Genomic DNA, 19,225 nt, shown 5'->3' with positions numbered 1-19,225 from the left:
CCACTTTGAGCGACTGCAACCTGGGCATTGCCCATTCGAGGAGGCGCTTTGCCAGGGCGCAAAGGCGGCTGGACGAAAGGCCTCCTTGGTGGTTTATATACGACACGACCGCCATGCTGTCCGACTGGACTAGGACGTGGTGTCCTTCCAGCAACGCCTGAAAAGAGTTCAGGGCATGCTCTACTGCCAGCATCTCGAGGCAGTTGATGTGCAGATGGCTCTGCTCGTGAGTCCACGAGCCGAAGGCTGGTCTGCACTCGAAAACGGCGCCCCAACCCGTGTTGGAGGCGTCCGTCGAAAGCACCTTCCTTCTTGTTACCGACTGAAGGGGGACTCCAGGCTTGAACCAGCTGGGGTTCGTCCAAGGTCTCAGGGCTGTAACGCAGGCCTGATTGACCGTGATAAGGAAGCAGCCGTGCCGCCAAGCATGTATTGGAACCCTGAGTTACAGCCAGTGTTGCAGAGGCCACATTCATAGGAGGCCGAGTTGCATTACTGGGGAGGCGGAAGCCATCAGCCCTAACATCCTCTGGAAAGTCTTCAGAGGGTAACGGGCATTGTTCCTGACTGATGCAGAGAGCTTCTGAATCATCAGAGCGCGCTCTGGAGAGACTACAGCCCTCATGCGGACTGAGTCGAAGACTGCGCCCAGGAACATGATACGCTGGCTGGGGAGCAGTGAGCTCTTGGCAAAATTGACCCTGAGTCCCAGGCACTGAAGGTGGCTGAGGAGCACGGATCTGTGGTATTCTAGCTCGGTACGAGACTGGGCCAGTACGAGCCAGTCGTCGAGGTAATTCAAAACTCGGATCCCCATCTTCCTTAGAGGGAGAAGCGCCGAGTCCATGCACTTGGTAAACGTGCGGGGAGCTAGAGACAGCCCGAAGGGCAGGACTTTGTATTGATAAGCCACACCCTCGAAGGCGAATCTCAAGAAAGGCCTGTGGCGAGGGGCTATTTGGATGTGGAAGTACGCATCCTTCAGGTCCAGTGAGAAGAACCAGTCCCCGGGGCGGATTTGCGTGAGGATCTGCTTCAATGTCAACATTCTGAACTTCCGTCTCATGAGGGAGAGGTTCAGAAGTCTTAAGTCTAAGATGGGTCTGAGACCGCCTTCTTTCTTGGGGACAACAAAGTAGCGGCTGTAGAAGCCAGACTCGCTCTCTGCGGGGGGAACGATTTCTATGGCTCCCTTCTGTAGCAGAGACGTCACTTCTGCACGGAGGACATGAGCGTCGTCTGTTTTGACCGAAGTGGTGACCACACCGCTGAAGCGCGGCGGCCTGCGGGCGAACTGTAGGGAGTAACCATTGGATATGGTCCCGATGACCCACTGTGACACTCCGGGGATGGCTTGCCAGGCCTCAACCCGTGTGGCCAGGAGACTAGCTGAAAGCGAAACCGGAAGCTTGCGGCGGGCGGCGAGAGCAGGGCTCTGGGCGGCAGTCTTCGGCGGCGCCGGCGGGAGCAGGCGGCAGATTCAGCTGTCCTCTGCAGGGCCTCTTCCACGGCGTAGAGAGCTCGTTCGGCGGCGAAGGCGATCAGCAGGATCCAGCGAAGCGTAGATCGTCGCTGAGGGAGAGAGAACTGTATCCAACGGCGAAACGCTGGCTTATATAGCCATAAGCCACGCCCGTTTTGGCTCGCGCGACTACGCCGCGCCGTCATTGGCTCACAGAGTTTCATTCCTTTGAGCCAATAGACGTGCAGTTTTCACTGCGCTATTGTAAAAGGCTTCAGCAAGGAGGAAAAAGGAGCTTTTCCCCATACGCAGTATGAGTGAGAGTATCGAAAGGGAACCATGTTATCTTCAGGAATTACACTGTACACTGTGTAAAAAAAACAAAAAAAAATATTTAGTCAAAACTAAGTAAAATTATCTCTAAATTAACTACTCAGTTGTTATTTTAAGTATTATGACAAATTACAGTAATATTTTTTATACAGTATTTTCTGTTTTCCTAAATTATATACAAATGTATTTAAAATTAGAAAAATGTGTAGTTAATAAAATAACAAACCAGTTATATGATAAAACGGTCAAATGACTGGCAGCAATGACTGCCAAACAAACAACATCAAATTAAAGTAAAATCTCCATAAATAAGCTGAACACATTGTTATTTTACAATTATGTTATTATGATCAAACAACCTTCACTGTAAAAAAAAAAAAAAAAAAAAAAAAAAATTTATTCTTTAATCCTTATTTAAAAGCTAAAAACATGACTGGCAGCAACATAATATTAAACACTAATAGACCTCTCTAGATCTCAGCATCTTCACTTATTACAGTCCAGTTTATTTTTTGTTTATTACTGTATTTCTCTCATACAAAACTTCTTAATGAGAATTAACAGAGGTTTAAATGTTGATGTTTTATTGAAAATAATACAGTTTGAAGTCACAGTTATAGAGGTCAGTGTTTGATTTACTTGGTCTCTTGACCCTTGACTTTTTAACATATTTTTTTTTCTCTGGCTGCTGTTGCTGTGTGTTTCTAAATCATATTTGTTATAGCAAAAGATGCAAAAGAAATTCTGGTTTGTTGAAGTTGGTTACTTACTGATGATGATTCAGTCATCATGGAGTGACCTGATTCACTGATCTCATCCAGAGTCTAATTTCTAAATATAATATTTGGATTGATTAATTTCACTTGTTTGTACCCCTATTATACTGCATACAATCCTGTCCTGATTTGATATTTTGAAAGGTTTAAGTCATTATGCAGAAATTATTTGGACAGGATCATGTACACACATAAAATTAAAGATTCAGTGTGTGAATCTCAACAATGGTGACAGTCAAAAAATATTCAGATCAATTCTGAATTTGTGAGGTTCATATGCTGATTCTTGATGTTTGTGTGAGTCTAAAAGACACAGCTATAAGTGCTTTTCTATATAAAGAATTAGAGACTAGACTATGGATGAGATCAGTGAATCAGGACATGAGATGATGATTGTATAATCATCAATAAGTAAACAACATCATCAGATCTGAACTTTTGCTGTAACAAATGTGCTTAGAAAAACACAAGTACAGCAGCCAGAGAAAAAGTTATGTTAAAAAGTGAAGGGTCAAGAGCCCAACTAAAGCAAACACTTACCTCCATAATTGTGACTTCAAATTGTATTATTTCCAATAAAACATCAACATCTAAACCTCTTTTAATTCTGATTAAGAACTTTCGTATGAGAGAAATAGTCAAATCAGACTGTAATAAGTGAAGATGATCCGTTAGTGTTTAATGTTCTGTTGCTGCTAGTCATGAGACAGCTTATTTAAATAGATTTTACTTAATTTTTTTTGGTGCAGTTTGGCACCTGTTGCTGCCAGTCATTTGACAATTTTATTATCTGTTTTGTTATTGTATTAATTACAGATTATTTTTGTAATTTTATATAGATTTGTATGTAATTTAGGAAAACAGAAAAATACTGTGAACAAATACAGTATTTTTTCTGAATAAAAAAATGTGAATTACTGTAATTTTTCATTAATGTCATAATACATAAAATAACAGCAGAGTTGTTAATTTAGAGATGGTTTTACAGAGTTTTGACAACAATTTAAAATAAAACAACCTAAAAAAAAAATCTGTTATTTATTTTATTTTTTTTACAGTGTACAGTGTATTTCCTGAAGATAATGTGGTTCTCAATCATTTTGCCCCCAAGGCCCCCCTATACGGAAATATTCCAGGGCCCCCACATGAGACTCTTATGGTTCTACATAGCACCATTAGACATAGGTGGTGTATAGAACCTTTAAAGATAGGTGCTATATAGCACTTAAAGTGGTTACCCTATGATTACAAGCAAATTAACCACTTTTAGTACTATTTAGCAACATTTTTATTTGAGGTTACCATTGTGCTGAAGATTAGAGCCTGTGCTTCAGTCCACAAGAAGAAGAAATGTTGATGTCATGCTGCAGTTACATTGGCTCATGCATGTGTGCTCTTGTGAGCTAATGGTTAACTGCAAGAGTTTTACAGAGAATGTTTCACAGTATTAATCCAGGAAATACCTGTAAAATTACTGTTTTTTGTAAAACATTAAAAAAACAAATATGACATGAATTAGGACATTTTACCTTAATATTAGTTTTTGTTTGGCAGACACTTTTGCCTGTCATTGACCGTTTCTTTTTTAACTATCTTTAACTGTTATTTTATTAAAGGTAAACGTTTGGCACCCTGTTCTGCCATGCATTTTACTGTTGTATGTTTACATACGTCACAGAATCAAGACGCGGGTTGCAATTCAAGGCCCTTAGCTGCAATGGTAAATATTTAATATCCATTATGGAAGTGAAAAAAATGAGGCAGATAAGAGAAGAAAAAAGAAAAAGTTTTGCCCGAGGCATGTTAGTACTGAGCAAATGCGAGCCGATCACAGGCAAAAACCACGTTAGCCAGATCCTGAACGCCACTTCACCAAAAACAGCAAACTAAATAGGAGATAACACACCCAGATAGCAAGCGATTAAACAAACTCACCCATCAGAAGAGCCGAACGTGGTGGAGACATTAACAGGTAGAGGGCTAGCAGCAGCCCGGCGGCAAGCTCACAGACAACATGAGTTTGATAATGACAATAGTCCAGTTCAAAGATCAGCAGTGAGAAATTGAGTAATCCAGACAGAATACTGACAAAAATAATCCAAACAGAACAGTGGAAAAATATGTAGCAAAAACATACAAACAGTCCAGGTGCAAAGCGGCAGCACATCGTTCTTGACCCGGAATGTGCTCTCGATTGGTCGGCTGGACCAGTGTGTTGTGATTGATCGAGTTAAGAGAGTTAGAGAACCTTTAAAGAACTATACATGGTCTTAACGGGTTCTTTGTATGGGACCTACCCCAAAGAACCACTGAAGATCCAATTTTGTGTGTATATATTAATAAAGATGAACTCTGATAGTGCTAAGTGTACTTTATATTTTTCCTTCTCAATCTCCTTAGAGGTGTGCAATTTTACATAATGCCTCATTATATGGGACTTTCTGGTTTTATGGCTTTCATGCATAATTTGTATAGCAAAACAGCTAACATAACACAACGCCACATGTGTATTTTGTGTTGTAGGCCATTACCCTGACTCCAGGAATGCAAAAGGATTCCCATCGCTGGCTTGCTGAGGTTAAGGTATATTGTTGAGCCCATCTTTTGATGATCATTTCTCTAGCTGATGTCATTCATCTTAACACAGCTGTTGTTTTTTACTGTCTCAGCTCTCAGGGATTTAATGTCATGTTTTATCAGGTTTTATTTCCAAAATGTGTATTTTAAATGCATGTGTAGTTGGTTGTTGCTTTTTGTTTGTAGTGGTCTGTCTGATGTATACATCAACACATTTAAAGACCCCATGAAATGGCTTGCAGACAAGCAGTGACAAGCAGAGTTCCCTTTCAGTCGGTCACATTCGACGTACGTCAGTAGTGATCAACGAATTGGGATATCGCTAGAGAGCCCCTATCAACTTCGAGAGAACTAAAACAAGCCAATGAACATTGGCGTGCGATATTTGCATAATGCGCACCGCCCTAAAAATAGGAAGCAGATGCAATCACACTTTGTCTTTCGCTTCGGAGCCAAACTATTGGTGTCCTGCAGCTGACTGAAACACTACAAGATTTAGCTTACCGTGTTGGAGCAACAACACTGCAGCGAGGTCGCGAGCTAAAGGAGCCGGGCAGAAACTTCTGCTGTTGATACAGCGTTCCGCCATAAATCCATTGTTTGGTTTGCGATTTGGGCCGGTACTCCTGTGTTGTTATACACGTTGCGACACTCCCTGTGTGTCTCGGCACAGAAAGAGCTGAAATTTCCCCTTCTAAAAGAGACTTCACAGACGAACCCTGCGTCTTTACAAGATGTCATTTCGTCTGTGCGGTACTGGGTGTGGTCGTTCCCTGGTCCCTGCTGATGGGCACAATCGCTGCATCACGTGTTTGGGCGTTCAGCACACTGAATCGGCTTTTGTAGATAGTTCATGTTCTCATTGAAGGAACATGACTATCGCGGTGCTGAGATCGAGACTCTCGTTCTTTGGTTCTCAGAGAGCGGGGGTCCCCTCCCCTATGCCCCGTGGGGCCGTTTTTTCCGGCTCCGGTCGGAGTGACGGTTCGTCGGCGTGTAGGCAGGGTGATTTGAGGATCACGGTGAGGGCTTCCCCGCCAAGCGCTGCTCCGCGGGCCCCTGCCACCTCTTCAGCACCGCAGCCCGTGGTGTTACCACCGTGCCATGCTGGGCCCTCTACGGAGCGTCAGGTGCTGTCCTTTGGTGCACCTGCAGAAGATCAGATGTCGATCACGGCATCGGAAGGTGATGAGACAAGAGTCCTCGGGGGAGGAAGACTCGGCTGCGCTGCCACCCCAAGGGGCCCCAGCCTTTGCAGAGTCGGATCCTGAGTTAACTGCTGTGCTTTTCCGGGCGGCCGAGGAGATCGGGCTCCTATGGAATCCTCCACCGTGTCCCGGTCCTTCTCGGCTCGACGTTTGGTATCTCGGAGCGGGTCACGCTGGTCCTCAGCATCCCGCCCCGATGCCTTTCTTTCCGAAAGTGCACGACGAGGTCCTGGCGGATGCCGTATAGCAGTCGTTCGAGACCAGATCCCTCGTCCGCCTTCACCACCCTGGATGGCGGAGAGGCTAAAGGCTATACAGGGATCCCCCCAGTCGAGCGGTCTGTAGCGATGCAGTTGTGTCCTACGGCCGCCGGCTGGTGCGGCGAACCACGCCTTCCGTCCCGGGCCTGTAAATTCTCCTCGAATCTGAAGGAGAAAGCTTACAGAGCCTGTGGGCAGGCCGCCTCCGCCAGCACCACTTATGGCTGAACCTGGCTGACATGAGGGAGATCGATAAATATGGTTCCTGGACCCCCCCATGTCCCAGGCCGGCCTTTTCGGCGATGCGGTGGAGAGCTTCGCCCAACAGTTCTCCGCCGCCCAGAAGCAGGCTGAGGCCATTAAACATGTCTTGCCCCGCCGGCCAGCTGCTGCCTCCACCCCGCCGGCAGCGCAACCTCAGCCTGCTCGTCGCCGAGGGCGCCCGCCCGCGTCGTCCTCTGCCCCTGCTAAGATGGCAAAGCAGCAGCCTCCACCAGCCAAACAGCAGGGAGCCGGCAGCGGACGGAGCGCCCAGCCCGCTCAGGCCAAGCCAGGTGGCAAGAGATCGAGGAAGTCGCAATCCTGAGACGGGCGACCTGGAGGAGGAAGTTTCAGCTCTTCCGGAGAGGATTCCACCATCTCTCCCACCCCCGGAGGAGGGCCGGGGGATTTTGTTTTGTCTGTTTGTCTGTCCCACTTTTTCACAAAAAGAGCTGTTTCCGAATCCTCCAGGTCACAAGAGGGCTGCAGCTGTCTGGACCCGAGGCTCTGCCTTGTCGTCCGCAGCCCCCTCTCATCTCGCCAGTGGGTGGCAGTGTGAGGGTCGAGGCCGCACCATGTGTACTGTTCAGGGGTGTCCATTTCACTCAGGTGACACTGGACAATGCACCTGTTCTCCGAGCGGAGATCCAGCCGATATGAAGTCAGGGTTCTACAGTCCCTACTTCATTGTACCGAAGAAAGGAGGTGGGTTACGGCCAATCCTGGATCTGCGAGTCCTGAATCTGTCCCTGCACAGGCTGCCGTTCAAGATGCTCACACAGAAACGCATTTTAGAATGCATCCGTTCCCAGGATTGGTTCGCAGCGATAGACCTGAAGGATTTTGCCTCGCCACAGACCCTTCCTACGGTTTGCGTTCGAGGGCAGAGCATACCAGTACAAAGTCCTGCCTTTCGGGCTGGCCCTGTCACCCCGCGTCTTTACGAAGGTTGCGGAGGCGGCCATTGTTCCTATTCTCAACTATCTCGACGACTGGCTCATCCTGGCCAGCTTGCGAGAACAGTTGTGTGAACACAGGGACATGGTGTTGACTCACATCAGCCGGTTGGGTCTTCGGGTCAACTGGGACAAGAGCAAACTCGGCCCCGGGCAGAGGATCTCTTATCTCGGTATGGAACTGGACTAGGTCCCTCAGACTGCGCGCCTCACAGAGGAGCGCGTCCAGTCAGTGTTGAACTTCCTGAGTACGCCCCCCCCACTGAAACTTTTTCAGAGGCTCCTGGGGCAGGTGGCATCCACAGTCGCAGTCACGCCGCTCAAATTGCTTTATATGAGGCCGCTTCAACACTGGCTTCACGGCCAGGTCCCGAGATGGGCATGGCAGCACAGTATGTTCCGTGTTCCTGTGACACCAGGCTGCCGTCGCACTCTCACCCGATGGTCAGACCCCTCATTCCTGCGGGCTGGTGTTCCCCTCAAACAGGTGTCCAGGCATGCTGTGGTTCACACAGATGCCTCGACCATGGGGTGGGATGCCACGTACAACGGGCATGCAGCTTCAGGTCTGTGGACGGGGCCTCAGCTGCATTGGCATATCAATTGCCTCGAGTTGCTGGCAGTTCGTCTTGCGCTGGGCCGCTTCAAGGAGCTGCTGACAGGTAAGCACGTTCTAGTCCATTCAGACAACATCGCGACTGTGGCGTACATCAACCATCAGGGTGGTCTACGCTCCCGTCACATGTTGTGACTCGCCCGCCATCTCTTGTTATGGAGTCAGAAGCATCTGAGGTCGCTTCGTGCCATTCATGTCCCAGGTGTGCTCAACCATGCAGCCGACGAGCTCTCACGGCAGCCTCCACTTTCGGGCGAATGGAGGCTCCATCCCCAGGTGGTCCAGCTGATTTGGCAGCACTTCGGCGAGGCACAGATAGATCTGTTCGCCTCCCAGTAGACTGCCCATTGCCAGTGGTTCTATTCCCTGACCGCGGGCACACTCGGCACAGATGCCCTGGCACACAGCTGGCCCCGGGGCCTTCGCAAATATGCATTCCCCCCAGTGAGCCTTCTTGCACAGGTCTTGTGCAAAGTCAGGGAGGACGAGGAGCAGGTCTTGCTGGTGGCCCGTATTGGCCCACCCGGACCTGGTTTTCGAACCTAATGCTCCTCGCGACAGTCCCTCCTTGGACCATTCCTCTGAGGAAGGATCTTCTGACTCAGAGAGGGGGCACCCTTTGGCACCCGCGTCCCGACCTTTGGAACCTCCACGTTTGGTCCCTGAACAGGATGCGGAGGTTCTAAGTGATCTCCCGTAAGCGGTTGCAGACACTATCACTTCCGCTAGGGCTCCTTCTACTAGGAACCTCTATGCATTGAAGTGGAACCTGTTCGTTGAATGGTGTTCCTCTCACCGAGAGGACCCCCGATCATGCTCGGTTAGATCTGTGCTTTCCTTCCTGCAAGAGGGCTTGGAGCGAAGGCTGTCTCCACCCTCAAGGTGTATGTTGCCGCTATTGCTGCACATCATGATGCAGTCGATGGGAAGTCCTTAGGGAAGCACGATCTGATCAGGTTCCTGAGGGGGGCAAGGAGACTGAATCCTCCTCGCCCTCCCTCCATACCCTCTTGGGATCTCACATTAGTTCTTACATTTCTTCGGCATCATCCCTTCAAGCCTTTGCAGTCAGTTGAGTTAAAAGTACTGTCCCTTAAGACTGTCCTCCTGGTTGCATTGGCTTCGCTCAAGAGGGTAGGGGACCTGCACGCATTTTCGGTCGACAAATCGTGCCTGGAATTCGGGCCTGGGGATTCTCATGTCATCCTGAGACCCCGACCCGGATATGTGCCCAAGGTTCCTACCACTCCCTTTAGAGATCAGGTAGTGAACCTGCAAGCACTGCCCTCGGAGGAGGCAGACCCAGCCCTAGCTTTGCTCTGTCCAGTTTGCACTCTGCGCGTTTACGTGGACAGAACTCGAAGCTTCAGGACCTCAGACCAGCTCTTTGTCTGTTACGGAGGCCAGCAGAGGGGAAAGGCTGTCTCCAAGCAGAGGATGGCCCACTGGATAGTGGATGCCATCGCCCTGGCGTATGATTCCCAGGGCGTGCCTTGCCCGTTCGGGTTTAGAGCCCATTCCACTAGAGGAGTGGCTTCTTCCTGGGCACTGGCTCATGGCGCCTCACTGACAGATATCTGTAGAGCTGCGGGCTGGGCGACACCCAACACGTTTGCTAGGTTTTATAGCTTACGTGTAGAGCCGGTATCTTCCCGTGTACTCGCTTCCACTAGCCGGTAGACGCGTTGAGCCTGCTCTAAGTGTCTGCTTGCGATGCCATTCCCGCCCCCTGGGCCGGATACGTGCATCTTTGCGAGCACTGTTGAGTTCCTCCACCTTCCCCTTCGGCTCGGACATTGCGGAGTGTCTGATGCCAGTGCAACATCCGTTTTGACGTTGTCTGTTGGTTGGGTTCCATATGTTGTGATCCCTCTATGTGAGTGATCCCATATGTGTATTCTCCACGGTCAAAGCTCCCTACGGTGAGCCCGTGTCTTCCCCTTAGCAGAGCCAGCTCTGCTGTCACCTGTCAGATGAGTCTCCCCCTACTCAGGTGGAGCCATCCCAGGGACTCTGTATGCGTACTGCCCCTCACGTAAACTCCTTCCCCACAGGGTAGGTGGTGGTCTCCGCAGCGTCCCCTTGGGTTCGCTTTCCCAGTGTAGTCTAGTTTACTTAGTGGGTATGTCGGAACAGCAGTAGACTCTCCCGGCATAAGCTCGCCCCCTTCACCGTCCCATTGGTGCAACGGGTGGCTAGAGCCTGCGCTGGGCACTGGAAGGGGTTTCGTAACTGTGGCGTGTAACAAATGTAGCGGTTATTAGTCAATTTATGGATGAAATATGAATATAATAATTCATAAGGTTATGAATAAATTATGATTCATATATCGACCCAATGGGGAATTAAACATATATTGTGAATCAATTACAACGAATTATAATCAATTACATATATGATTAGTTCTAGTTTAATAATTATTTAGAGAAACTGTTCGTTTGTCCAGCAAACTAAGTCCCTCACAGAATATTATAAACAGAGTTATTCTCTGGCCATGAAAATAACTTGCTATTATAGCCTCAAAGCATAAAGCGATCGAAAAATGTTAAAGTGACTTGGTTTTCAGCTGAAAGAACAAACAGAACAATCGAGCATGAATTAAGTGTTTAATATATGCAGCTACGACTACAGAGATTATACGTCTAAAATATATACAGAAGTATACACATATATATACACAAGAGTGGAAATGAAGAAAAGACAGGGAAAGAAAGATGATCAAAGAATGGCAAATTACACAGTTAAACCCTTTTGAGAGAGCCAGCACAGAAATCAGTTTAGACAAATTTCAGATAAATGATAATACTTGCTTATTGGTTCAAGTCCGTGAGTAGCAGTTTCAATGCGCTTGGCTTGGTTGGTCCTTTCCGAGAGGGTTTCTCCGGCGGGTTTTTTCAAACGAGGTTTAAACTGAAGAGTAACTTAGCTGAAGAGAGAGAGAGTCTAAGGAAGTGGTCCTCCCGAGCTGCGTACGTGGTTGGGAAGCGCGGTCACCTGAGGTGTCCGGAGAGACGTGCACGAGACGATCGGGAGGTCCAAGAAAAGGTGTGTGTCGTTGTTTTTATGGAAACCCAAACTAACACACCTCCTGAATTGTAGCGGCCAATAGATGCGCAGCATTATTTGGCAGGCAAAGTTTCTTGGTTTGGTCTCCTAGATGAATTTGCATACTTAATGGCTATCAGACTGGATTTCGAGATCGAGTGCTTTCTTCACAGTATCACTAAACACATAGAAAAATGCATATGTCAGCCATGTGACCCACCTCAGTGAATAGCTCGAGTCTGGAGCTTTACGGAGAGACCAAACTCGACAGATCAGAAAGGCAAGAAGTTATGGTTTACAGACAGAATTCCACTATTAAAATGCACACTAGCACAAATACACTCATTTAAACACTAGGAAACATGCATAGGCCCTAAAATATATGAAGTATATATTTCAGCATAGTGGTAGTTTACATATACAGTTAAATATGTATGATTGTGTGTTTCTGTGTGTGTCTGTGTGTGTGTTTTTGTGTGTCCCTGTGTGTGTGGGGTGTTGGAATGTGGATCTGGTCAGTCTCTGGGGGGGTGCTCCTTTTGAAGTCACCGAAGTGAGGAAGTTGGGAGTTTTTCTGTTTACCCTCGCACGTCCACAAAAGTGTAAAGTGGGCTCATCTTTAGCAGACTGTTCGGAGCCGATTTAGTGATTAAGAATGCAGTTCATCAGGTTAAAAGCGTTCTGAAAACTCTAAAGTTTATTGATTATCCTGATACCTGTGCATATGCTACAGGCGCTTTATTTTGGATCCCAATTCGTCGGTCACTACTGACGTCTTCAAACGTGACCGACTGAAAGGGAACGTCTCGGTTACGTATGTAACCCTCGTTCCCTGAAGGAGGGAACGGAGACGTACGTCCATCGCCACAGTTTCTGTACCCTCGCTGCAGTGCAGACACCAGTTGTCTCCTCAGCGAAAAACAGAGTGCGATTGCATCTGCTTCCTATTTATATCCACCTGTTAGGGGCGGTGAGCATTATGCAAATATTGCACGCCAATGTTCATTGGCTTGTTTTAGTTCTCTCGAAGCTGATAAGGGCTCTCTAGCGATATCCCAATTCGTCGGTCACTACTGACGTACGTCTCCGTTCCCTCCTTCAGGGAACGAGGGTTACATACATAACCGAGACGTTTTCCTTCCTGTCTTGACATATGTTTTATTGAAAAAGGATACATTATCAAAGGCCCTGCTTTAGCATTTAGTGTACATCACAGTTGTAAAACATTGTTTGCCACTTGCTATTTCTAGTCAGTAAATGGAGGGACATTCTCATTCTAGAGAGCATTTGATTGGACAAAAATGGAGAGTTCATGGGGAATTTTTGGTCCATTTTAATGAATGAAAAACGTCTCAGGTTACGTATGTAACCATAGTTCCCTGAGAACAGGGAACGAGACTCTGCGTTGCCACGCTTTGGGGAACGTCACACGTGACTCGGTGTCTGAAAAACCAACTATCCAACAATGCCAATGCTCATTGGCCAGCAACAGCCTATGACGTCATAGGGGCTCGACCCGGATGTCGATATACCAACACTGCCATGATTAAGGAGAGTGCCTGCCAAAAAATATGGCTGAAACAAAGGTCTCAAAGCAGTTCTCGAACTGCTCAGCAACTCCCCCTCGGGTCACACCAGGCTGTCAGTGACAGCATTCCCTTTGGCCAACAGCCCAAGCTGAACTTCCAAAAGGCTTCTACCTTTCTCTTTCAACAAATAGAGCCTAAAGAAATCACTAAGGCGTCCGGGACCCACTTTCCCGAAGGAAAAAGTGGTCCCTTTAAGGGAATGTGGCCAAGGAACCAAAGGGAACCTCGGCCAGCCACTCTTGAGGGGAATGGGGTCACCCTCATTGCCACCAGGGAGGCCGACCTGGTCTTCAAGGGGAACAGACTTAGTCCAGGCCAACCCTGTCTGAATACAGAGCCTCTAGAATGCATTCTTGAAGAAGAAAATAGGTAAGACTGACTGCAGAAAGGCAGAAACCAGCTCAGACCCACGCGTAGAGACGGGCATCCTGAAGCGCAGAACTCAGCTGAATGCTATGAACCCTCATATCGAGGGGAGATAATCCGCTCACCTAGGATCTACCCAGTGCTTAATTAACGCACTGAGGAGGCTGTGCGCTGAAAACCCTGAAAGGGGAGCACAAACCAGCATGGGGCTGATCCTTAAGATGGGGCCTGATGAAGGCCCAACCACCATAATCAGCTTAGGGAGCTAAGCACTATTACAAACCCAACCCCAAGGGGGAAGTGCAGAGCTCACCTAACAGGTAGACTATGCCAAGAGCACATAATCATGGAGGCCCGGAAGGGACTTACAACATGACAACAGAAGTACACTTCAGAAAACGACCCGTTTTATGGTAAAACGCCTCTCTGAACACCTGTCTAACGTACAGAAACAGATAACTTCCACGGCAGCCAAGGAAAGCTGCACAGTGCTCCTTAATAATCCACCCAACACAATCCGACAAGCAGTGTACTCAGTAAAAAACACTTCTTACTCTTTAAACAAGAGGAGTACAGCGTACGCCAACACGTATTAAGGAAGGCCTGGAAGGCCTATAACCTCAACAAACACGTGGCATCAGCTCGTGGTAGTGTTTAGGTCCCAAGCCAGGTAAACAACCCGCAAAAGAGGGGGTTGAATCTACCACTTGGGCCCCTGGCCAGCGAAAGTGTATATGACTAGTTTTCAGAGAGAAATACACCCAAAACAAACACCAGTGTGTCCAAAAAAAGCGGCCCACAGGCTTAGCATCCTCCAGGACACATGGCGTAAGTCTCGTGGCCGTTTCCAGGAGCCTTAAGATCCAACCTAGGCGCTAGGTGGCTCTTAGCTCAACTAGAATCATCGACTCAGAGAAGCAACAATAGGCTAAACCAAACCTCAGTAAGGTTTCACTACTGTCATCTCATCCTAAGCCACACAGAAAAACACAATCTGTGCCAACATGTAAACTAAAAAGGAGGCCTGAAGGGGCCTGCCGATTCAATGTTCAGTTCGTGAATTTCCAGGGAACCAAGCTACAGGGAACCAGCTCTAACCCAATTAACTATGGGAAGCTAACTGCTACCTGTGCTAGGCTACACTTTCCAAACAGGCAAAGTACCCTAAGTTATGTGACTAAAGGGAACCATACACAACCAGCATGGCTTAAGGGAGGCTAGTTGAGCCTGCTACCTCAAACAACATGCTGCAGGGCCTGAAGCATGTAAATCCAAAACAGTATGTGAGCAGACTGAAATCTATTATACAGCAGTATAAAACTATTGCTAACTAGAAGGAGGCTGAACAGTCTAGCCTACAATCACCGTTATATGCAATATAGCTGATAAACAGAAAACTGAAAAGGGAGCTGACAGATACTAACTTTTCTCAAAAAGTGATTTAGCTACCCTGAGTATGCAATCCAACAGGTGATGCACTCAGTAACCCTGGGGAAAGGATCCACCAACACTTACATAGAGGCCGCTTTTTAAGAAGGCCTACCATAATAAGCGGGTGCCAACCTGTGGCAGCATATCAAGCTCACACACCATAATGTAGGGCAAACGTCTAGAACTCAAAGGAAACTTTGAAATACATGCTATTTGACAGAGAGAAAAAATAAAATCATTGCTACAGATTCTCAAATCTGTTCCAAGCCTTAAAGGACAGAGCTAAAATGCTGGCATAGTCAACTCAAACTTGAAAATATCAAGTGGCTCGGAAGAAAATATATTTTCCTCTCAGCATGAACGTTCTAGAGAGTGGGGCCTAGCAATATTAATAGCATAAACTTATCTACGCAAAGATAAGGGCCTACCACCTGAGAAACAGCATAAGGTCTCTAACAAAGCAGTCTAAAAACCTAGCTTTTACACTCATAGTTGCACCTACATAAGCAATGGGATAATCTGGGCAAAAAATTCAGCCACTCCCTCAGGAGAAGGCCAAAACTAAAATACAAATGGGAATTATTTATACATACACCATACATACACTTAGTTCTAGCCTGGCCAAACAACATAAAGGCCTATTCAAAATAACAGGCGCTATAATAAGCCTGATCTCTACCTCGAAATTTCAGATAAGAAATACAGCAAAGATCACAGCTACTGTGCTGGGCGGCCGGTAGGACCGCCGCAAACGCATAAACTGAAGTGATGAGCGCCAGCTCAAACTATACTGATAATAGTCGAACGGCAGAACATACAGAGAGAAAACTGAACAGCAGCCATTCCGTGGCTCGCTCAGTCAGTCTCAACACTCCAGTTTTTGCCCAAAAAACCCCTATTACATATTTACTGTTACACATTCAGGAAACAATACAGGAAATAAAAACAAGGTCGAACATTTAAGCGATTAAATCAGACCTTGTCTTACCTTCCCACGGCTCGAAGACCAGAGATTCCTTCCACGTTCTTTCATAGTAGAAGAATGATATCCCCAGTTCCATAAGCCTACGAACCTTTTCACTATCAAGCCAGAAGGCGGGCCTTCAGAAAAAGTTTCATCATGGGCCGGCCACCGGCCTGACTGTTCAAAGGTGTTATCCTGAACGTGCACAGCTTAGAATTAAAAACATATCCCAGGAGGACGACGAAAAAGGGCGAAGGAAAGTACCAAATCCTCCCTCGCCAAGCGAGGAGAGCAATCAGCGGCGTTGATCACGTCGCTGATTGATCACCTCTCTCAAATCACCTCTCCTTTTCTTCGCATCCCGCCGCTTCTGAGACTTACTCCGAGGTGGAGGAGGTGCTCGAGCGGCGACACTGGATCTCTGACCCTGCCTCTGAGCCTCGGCTCGAGGCGGACCAGAGCCTCCCGGTTGTCTGGGCCCAGAATCGGACCTGAGCGGTATGCACTTCTTAAATGCTGCTGAGCGCGCCCTCGCCTCCCTAAACCTTCCAACGACCGCCTCAACGGAACCGCCGAAAAGTTCAGATGGCGAGACCGGGGCATCGAGGAGAGAGCCCTCGTCTTTCTCCCCGATGTCCGCCATGGTCAACCAAAGGTGCCTCTCCGTAGCCACCATAGCCACCATCGATCTTCCAATCGAGGCGGCCGTTTGCTTAGTGGCACGGAGAGCCAAATCCGTGGTTTGGCGCAGCTCAGCCACCGCATCAGGGGACAAACCCTGCCCCTGATCCAGGTCCTTCAGCAGGTCAGCCTGGTATGCTTGCAACACCACCATCGTGTGCAAAGCAGCACCAGCCTGGCCCGCAGCAGCATATGCTCTGCCGTTCAAACGGGATGTCATCTTAAGGGGTTTAGATGGCAGAACCGGAGCCTTCAGTGTCGGCGCGCTACCCGTGACGAGATAGTTAGCAAACGTCTCGTCAATGGGGGGCATCGACACACACCCATGCTGGCCCAATTCCTCCACATCAGCGAAATTCCCCCGCTGATGCAAATTAATCCTATCCGAGTATGGGTTCTTCCATGCCTTCCCCACCTCAACATGTAGGTCGGGAAGGAATGGAAGGCTCACAGGAATTATAGGGTTGTGGTCGGAGAGAAACCGTTCGTCCAATCTGCCACAAACGGGCTCTTTCCTGACGCGCTGCCACGGCAGCTGCAGCCTGCCTGCAGCGCGTTCCACAACCTCCAATAATTCCACATATGCTGGACAGGGAGGCTTGGAAGAGAAAGAGGCAACCTCAGTCACTTCTCCCTCTTCCAAAACCATCTCCTGCTCTCGGGGGCTCTCAGCCAGAAGAGCACTCGCTCCTGGATCCGATGATGTCAAGGAGATGGCATCATCGTCATCCAGAAGCTCATCCCCGCCAGCCGCCGCTTGAGGTTGAGAGACCGTGACACCTCTCTCAAACTTAGCGGCGAGCTCCATCTGCGACCCCCATGAATGCAGCCGCCGCTCAGCCTCAGCACGAGCAGGACCAGATCCACCAGGCACAGGTGTAGACGTCTCTCCCCTCGAGAAGAGCGTCAGGCGGGAACGGAGCATTCTCATGGGAAAACGCTCACACAGCTCACAGCCAGTGTCCTCAAACGCCGACCGTGCGTGCTCTTCACCCAGACATAACACACATAGGGTGTGAGGATCCTCCGGGGTCAGAAACCTCGGACAAGGATCCACACACTTCCTAAAACTTTTGCCCTCAGACATAGTTTCCAAGATACTCACAATTTCGAAATTTTAGAGAAATCAGACAGTGGCAAGACACAGGTAGTCCCTGAAAGACGAAAAGATAATGACTGCTCCCACGGGTGCGCTTTTATACATCCGGGTCGTGCCCCTATGACGTCATAGGCTGTCGCCGGCCAATGAGCATTGGCATTGTTGGATAGTTGGTTTTTCAGACACCGAGTCACGTGTGACGTTCCCCAAAGCGTGGCAACGCAGAGTGGAGTTCCCTTCGAAAGGGAACTGTAAGTTTTACAGTTGTGTACAGCTGCTAGAAGTCAATACTGCGGACATTAGGAGTATGCTAATAGATGATTTCAAAGCTAATTCACATGCCACAAAAGTTGATTTCATGGGGTCTTTAAAGTCATGTTAGTGGGCTGTTTGTGGTTTTTCAGAGTACTGAAGTGCTAATACAGTCATTTTTTATAAATCCATTTTAATTTATTGTTAAATATAAATATTTATGATTTAATATTAACATTTAATTAATGTTTGTGTGCATCAGGGTCGATATAGTTCTGCCAATAGAATTATAAAAAAGTTTAGCTTTAATTTTGTTTCAGCATTAGTTATAGATATTATCCCGTATAACAGCCCAATTAATTGTTCCTTCTGCCTACGATGACAATTTATAGGAACTGGTGTTGGCTGTTATATATGTCATTCAGACACCCTGTTTAACACCCTGTTTAATTGGGTAGTGGAGGGGAAGTCAAACTTGAGACATTAACATGAGACCATCCAACATTGATTGAAAATATGAAAGCTACAATAAAGTAATTTGTATTGAATTTTATTGAGTTGTAATGAATATTTAATGCATTACTATAACGTTTTAATTCCAGTTTAATTTTATATTGCTTAAAAATAGTATTTTTATCTTTATAATAGATGTTGATCATATTTCATACAGTTGAATTAATCACACAGGTAATCTTAATAAGCATACATTCTTAAACCTCTGGTCCTCTTTGTTTTGGGGTCACACTTGGCTCCTTCACGGTCAAAGGTGACCAAAGCCTTGAAATGTAACTTTTGTTTTTCAGGAAAACCAATTTAATATATTTTTGTTCAATAATATTTTTTGATTATTATTTTAAAATTTTGAAGGTATTTTATGCAGGGCTGTCACTAATGATTATTTTGGTAATCGAGTAATCAGACAATTATTTTGATGATTAATCAAGTAATTGGATATTTTTGTGGTAAGCCTTTAAAATGACTTAAAATACATATATTACAAAAATGAGGCAATAATATTTGGTTCAAATAAAGTACCAAAGGCAAGTAATTATATAGTTTTATTGAACAACACTGTTAAAATACATAATATAAACAATCATGGTATGTACATAATGTATTATAAAAAAAACCTGCAGAGGGAGCCATCGGCCTGGTGTTGTTACACTTTACAGCAGATCAAATTCATGTTTAATAATGACCAAATGACATTTAATTCAAATGTTTACGTAATCTTTAATATTTATCCACTTCTTTACGATAAAAATGCTACAGCCACTGCAATTTCTTGAAAAAAGAACATATAGACATGGTGCTCGAAGAGGGCCGCTACCCTATTTTTACCTTAAGCG

General features: G+C 46.9%; 1 protein-coding gene across 11 annotated transcripts in view; it reads left to right on the top strand.

Annotated features, from left to right (window-relative positions):
• LOC137019322 (centrosomal protein of 128 kDa-like) overlaps nt 1-19,225 on the top strand; it is a 210,961-nt gene that overhangs the window by 145,028 nt on the left and 46,708 nt on the right. For all 11 annotated transcript variants that reach the window (XR_010894990.1, XR_010894991.1, XR_010894992.1 and 8 more), the window contains one exon: nt 5,095-5,154. Coding sequence is in view for 8 of the 11 variants with exons in the window: in XM_067384651.1 (XP_067240752.1) it covers nt 5,095-5,154 (60 nt within the window). In the remaining 3 variants the exon portion in view is untranslated. The remainder of the gene's footprint in view (nt 1-5,094; nt 5,155-19,225) is intronic.

This window comes from Chanodichthys erythropterus, chromosome 4 (assembly GCF_024489055.1).
Source record: "Chanodichthys erythropterus isolate Z2021 chromosome 4, ASM2448905v1, whole genome shotgun sequence".
NCBI classification, from domain to species: Eukaryota; Metazoa; Chordata; class Actinopteri; order Cypriniformes; family Xenocyprididae; genus Chanodichthys; species Chanodichthys erythropterus.
The sequence above is the reverse complement of the archived record's forward strand: the minus strand, read 5'-3'. Positions and strand labels throughout refer to the sequence as shown.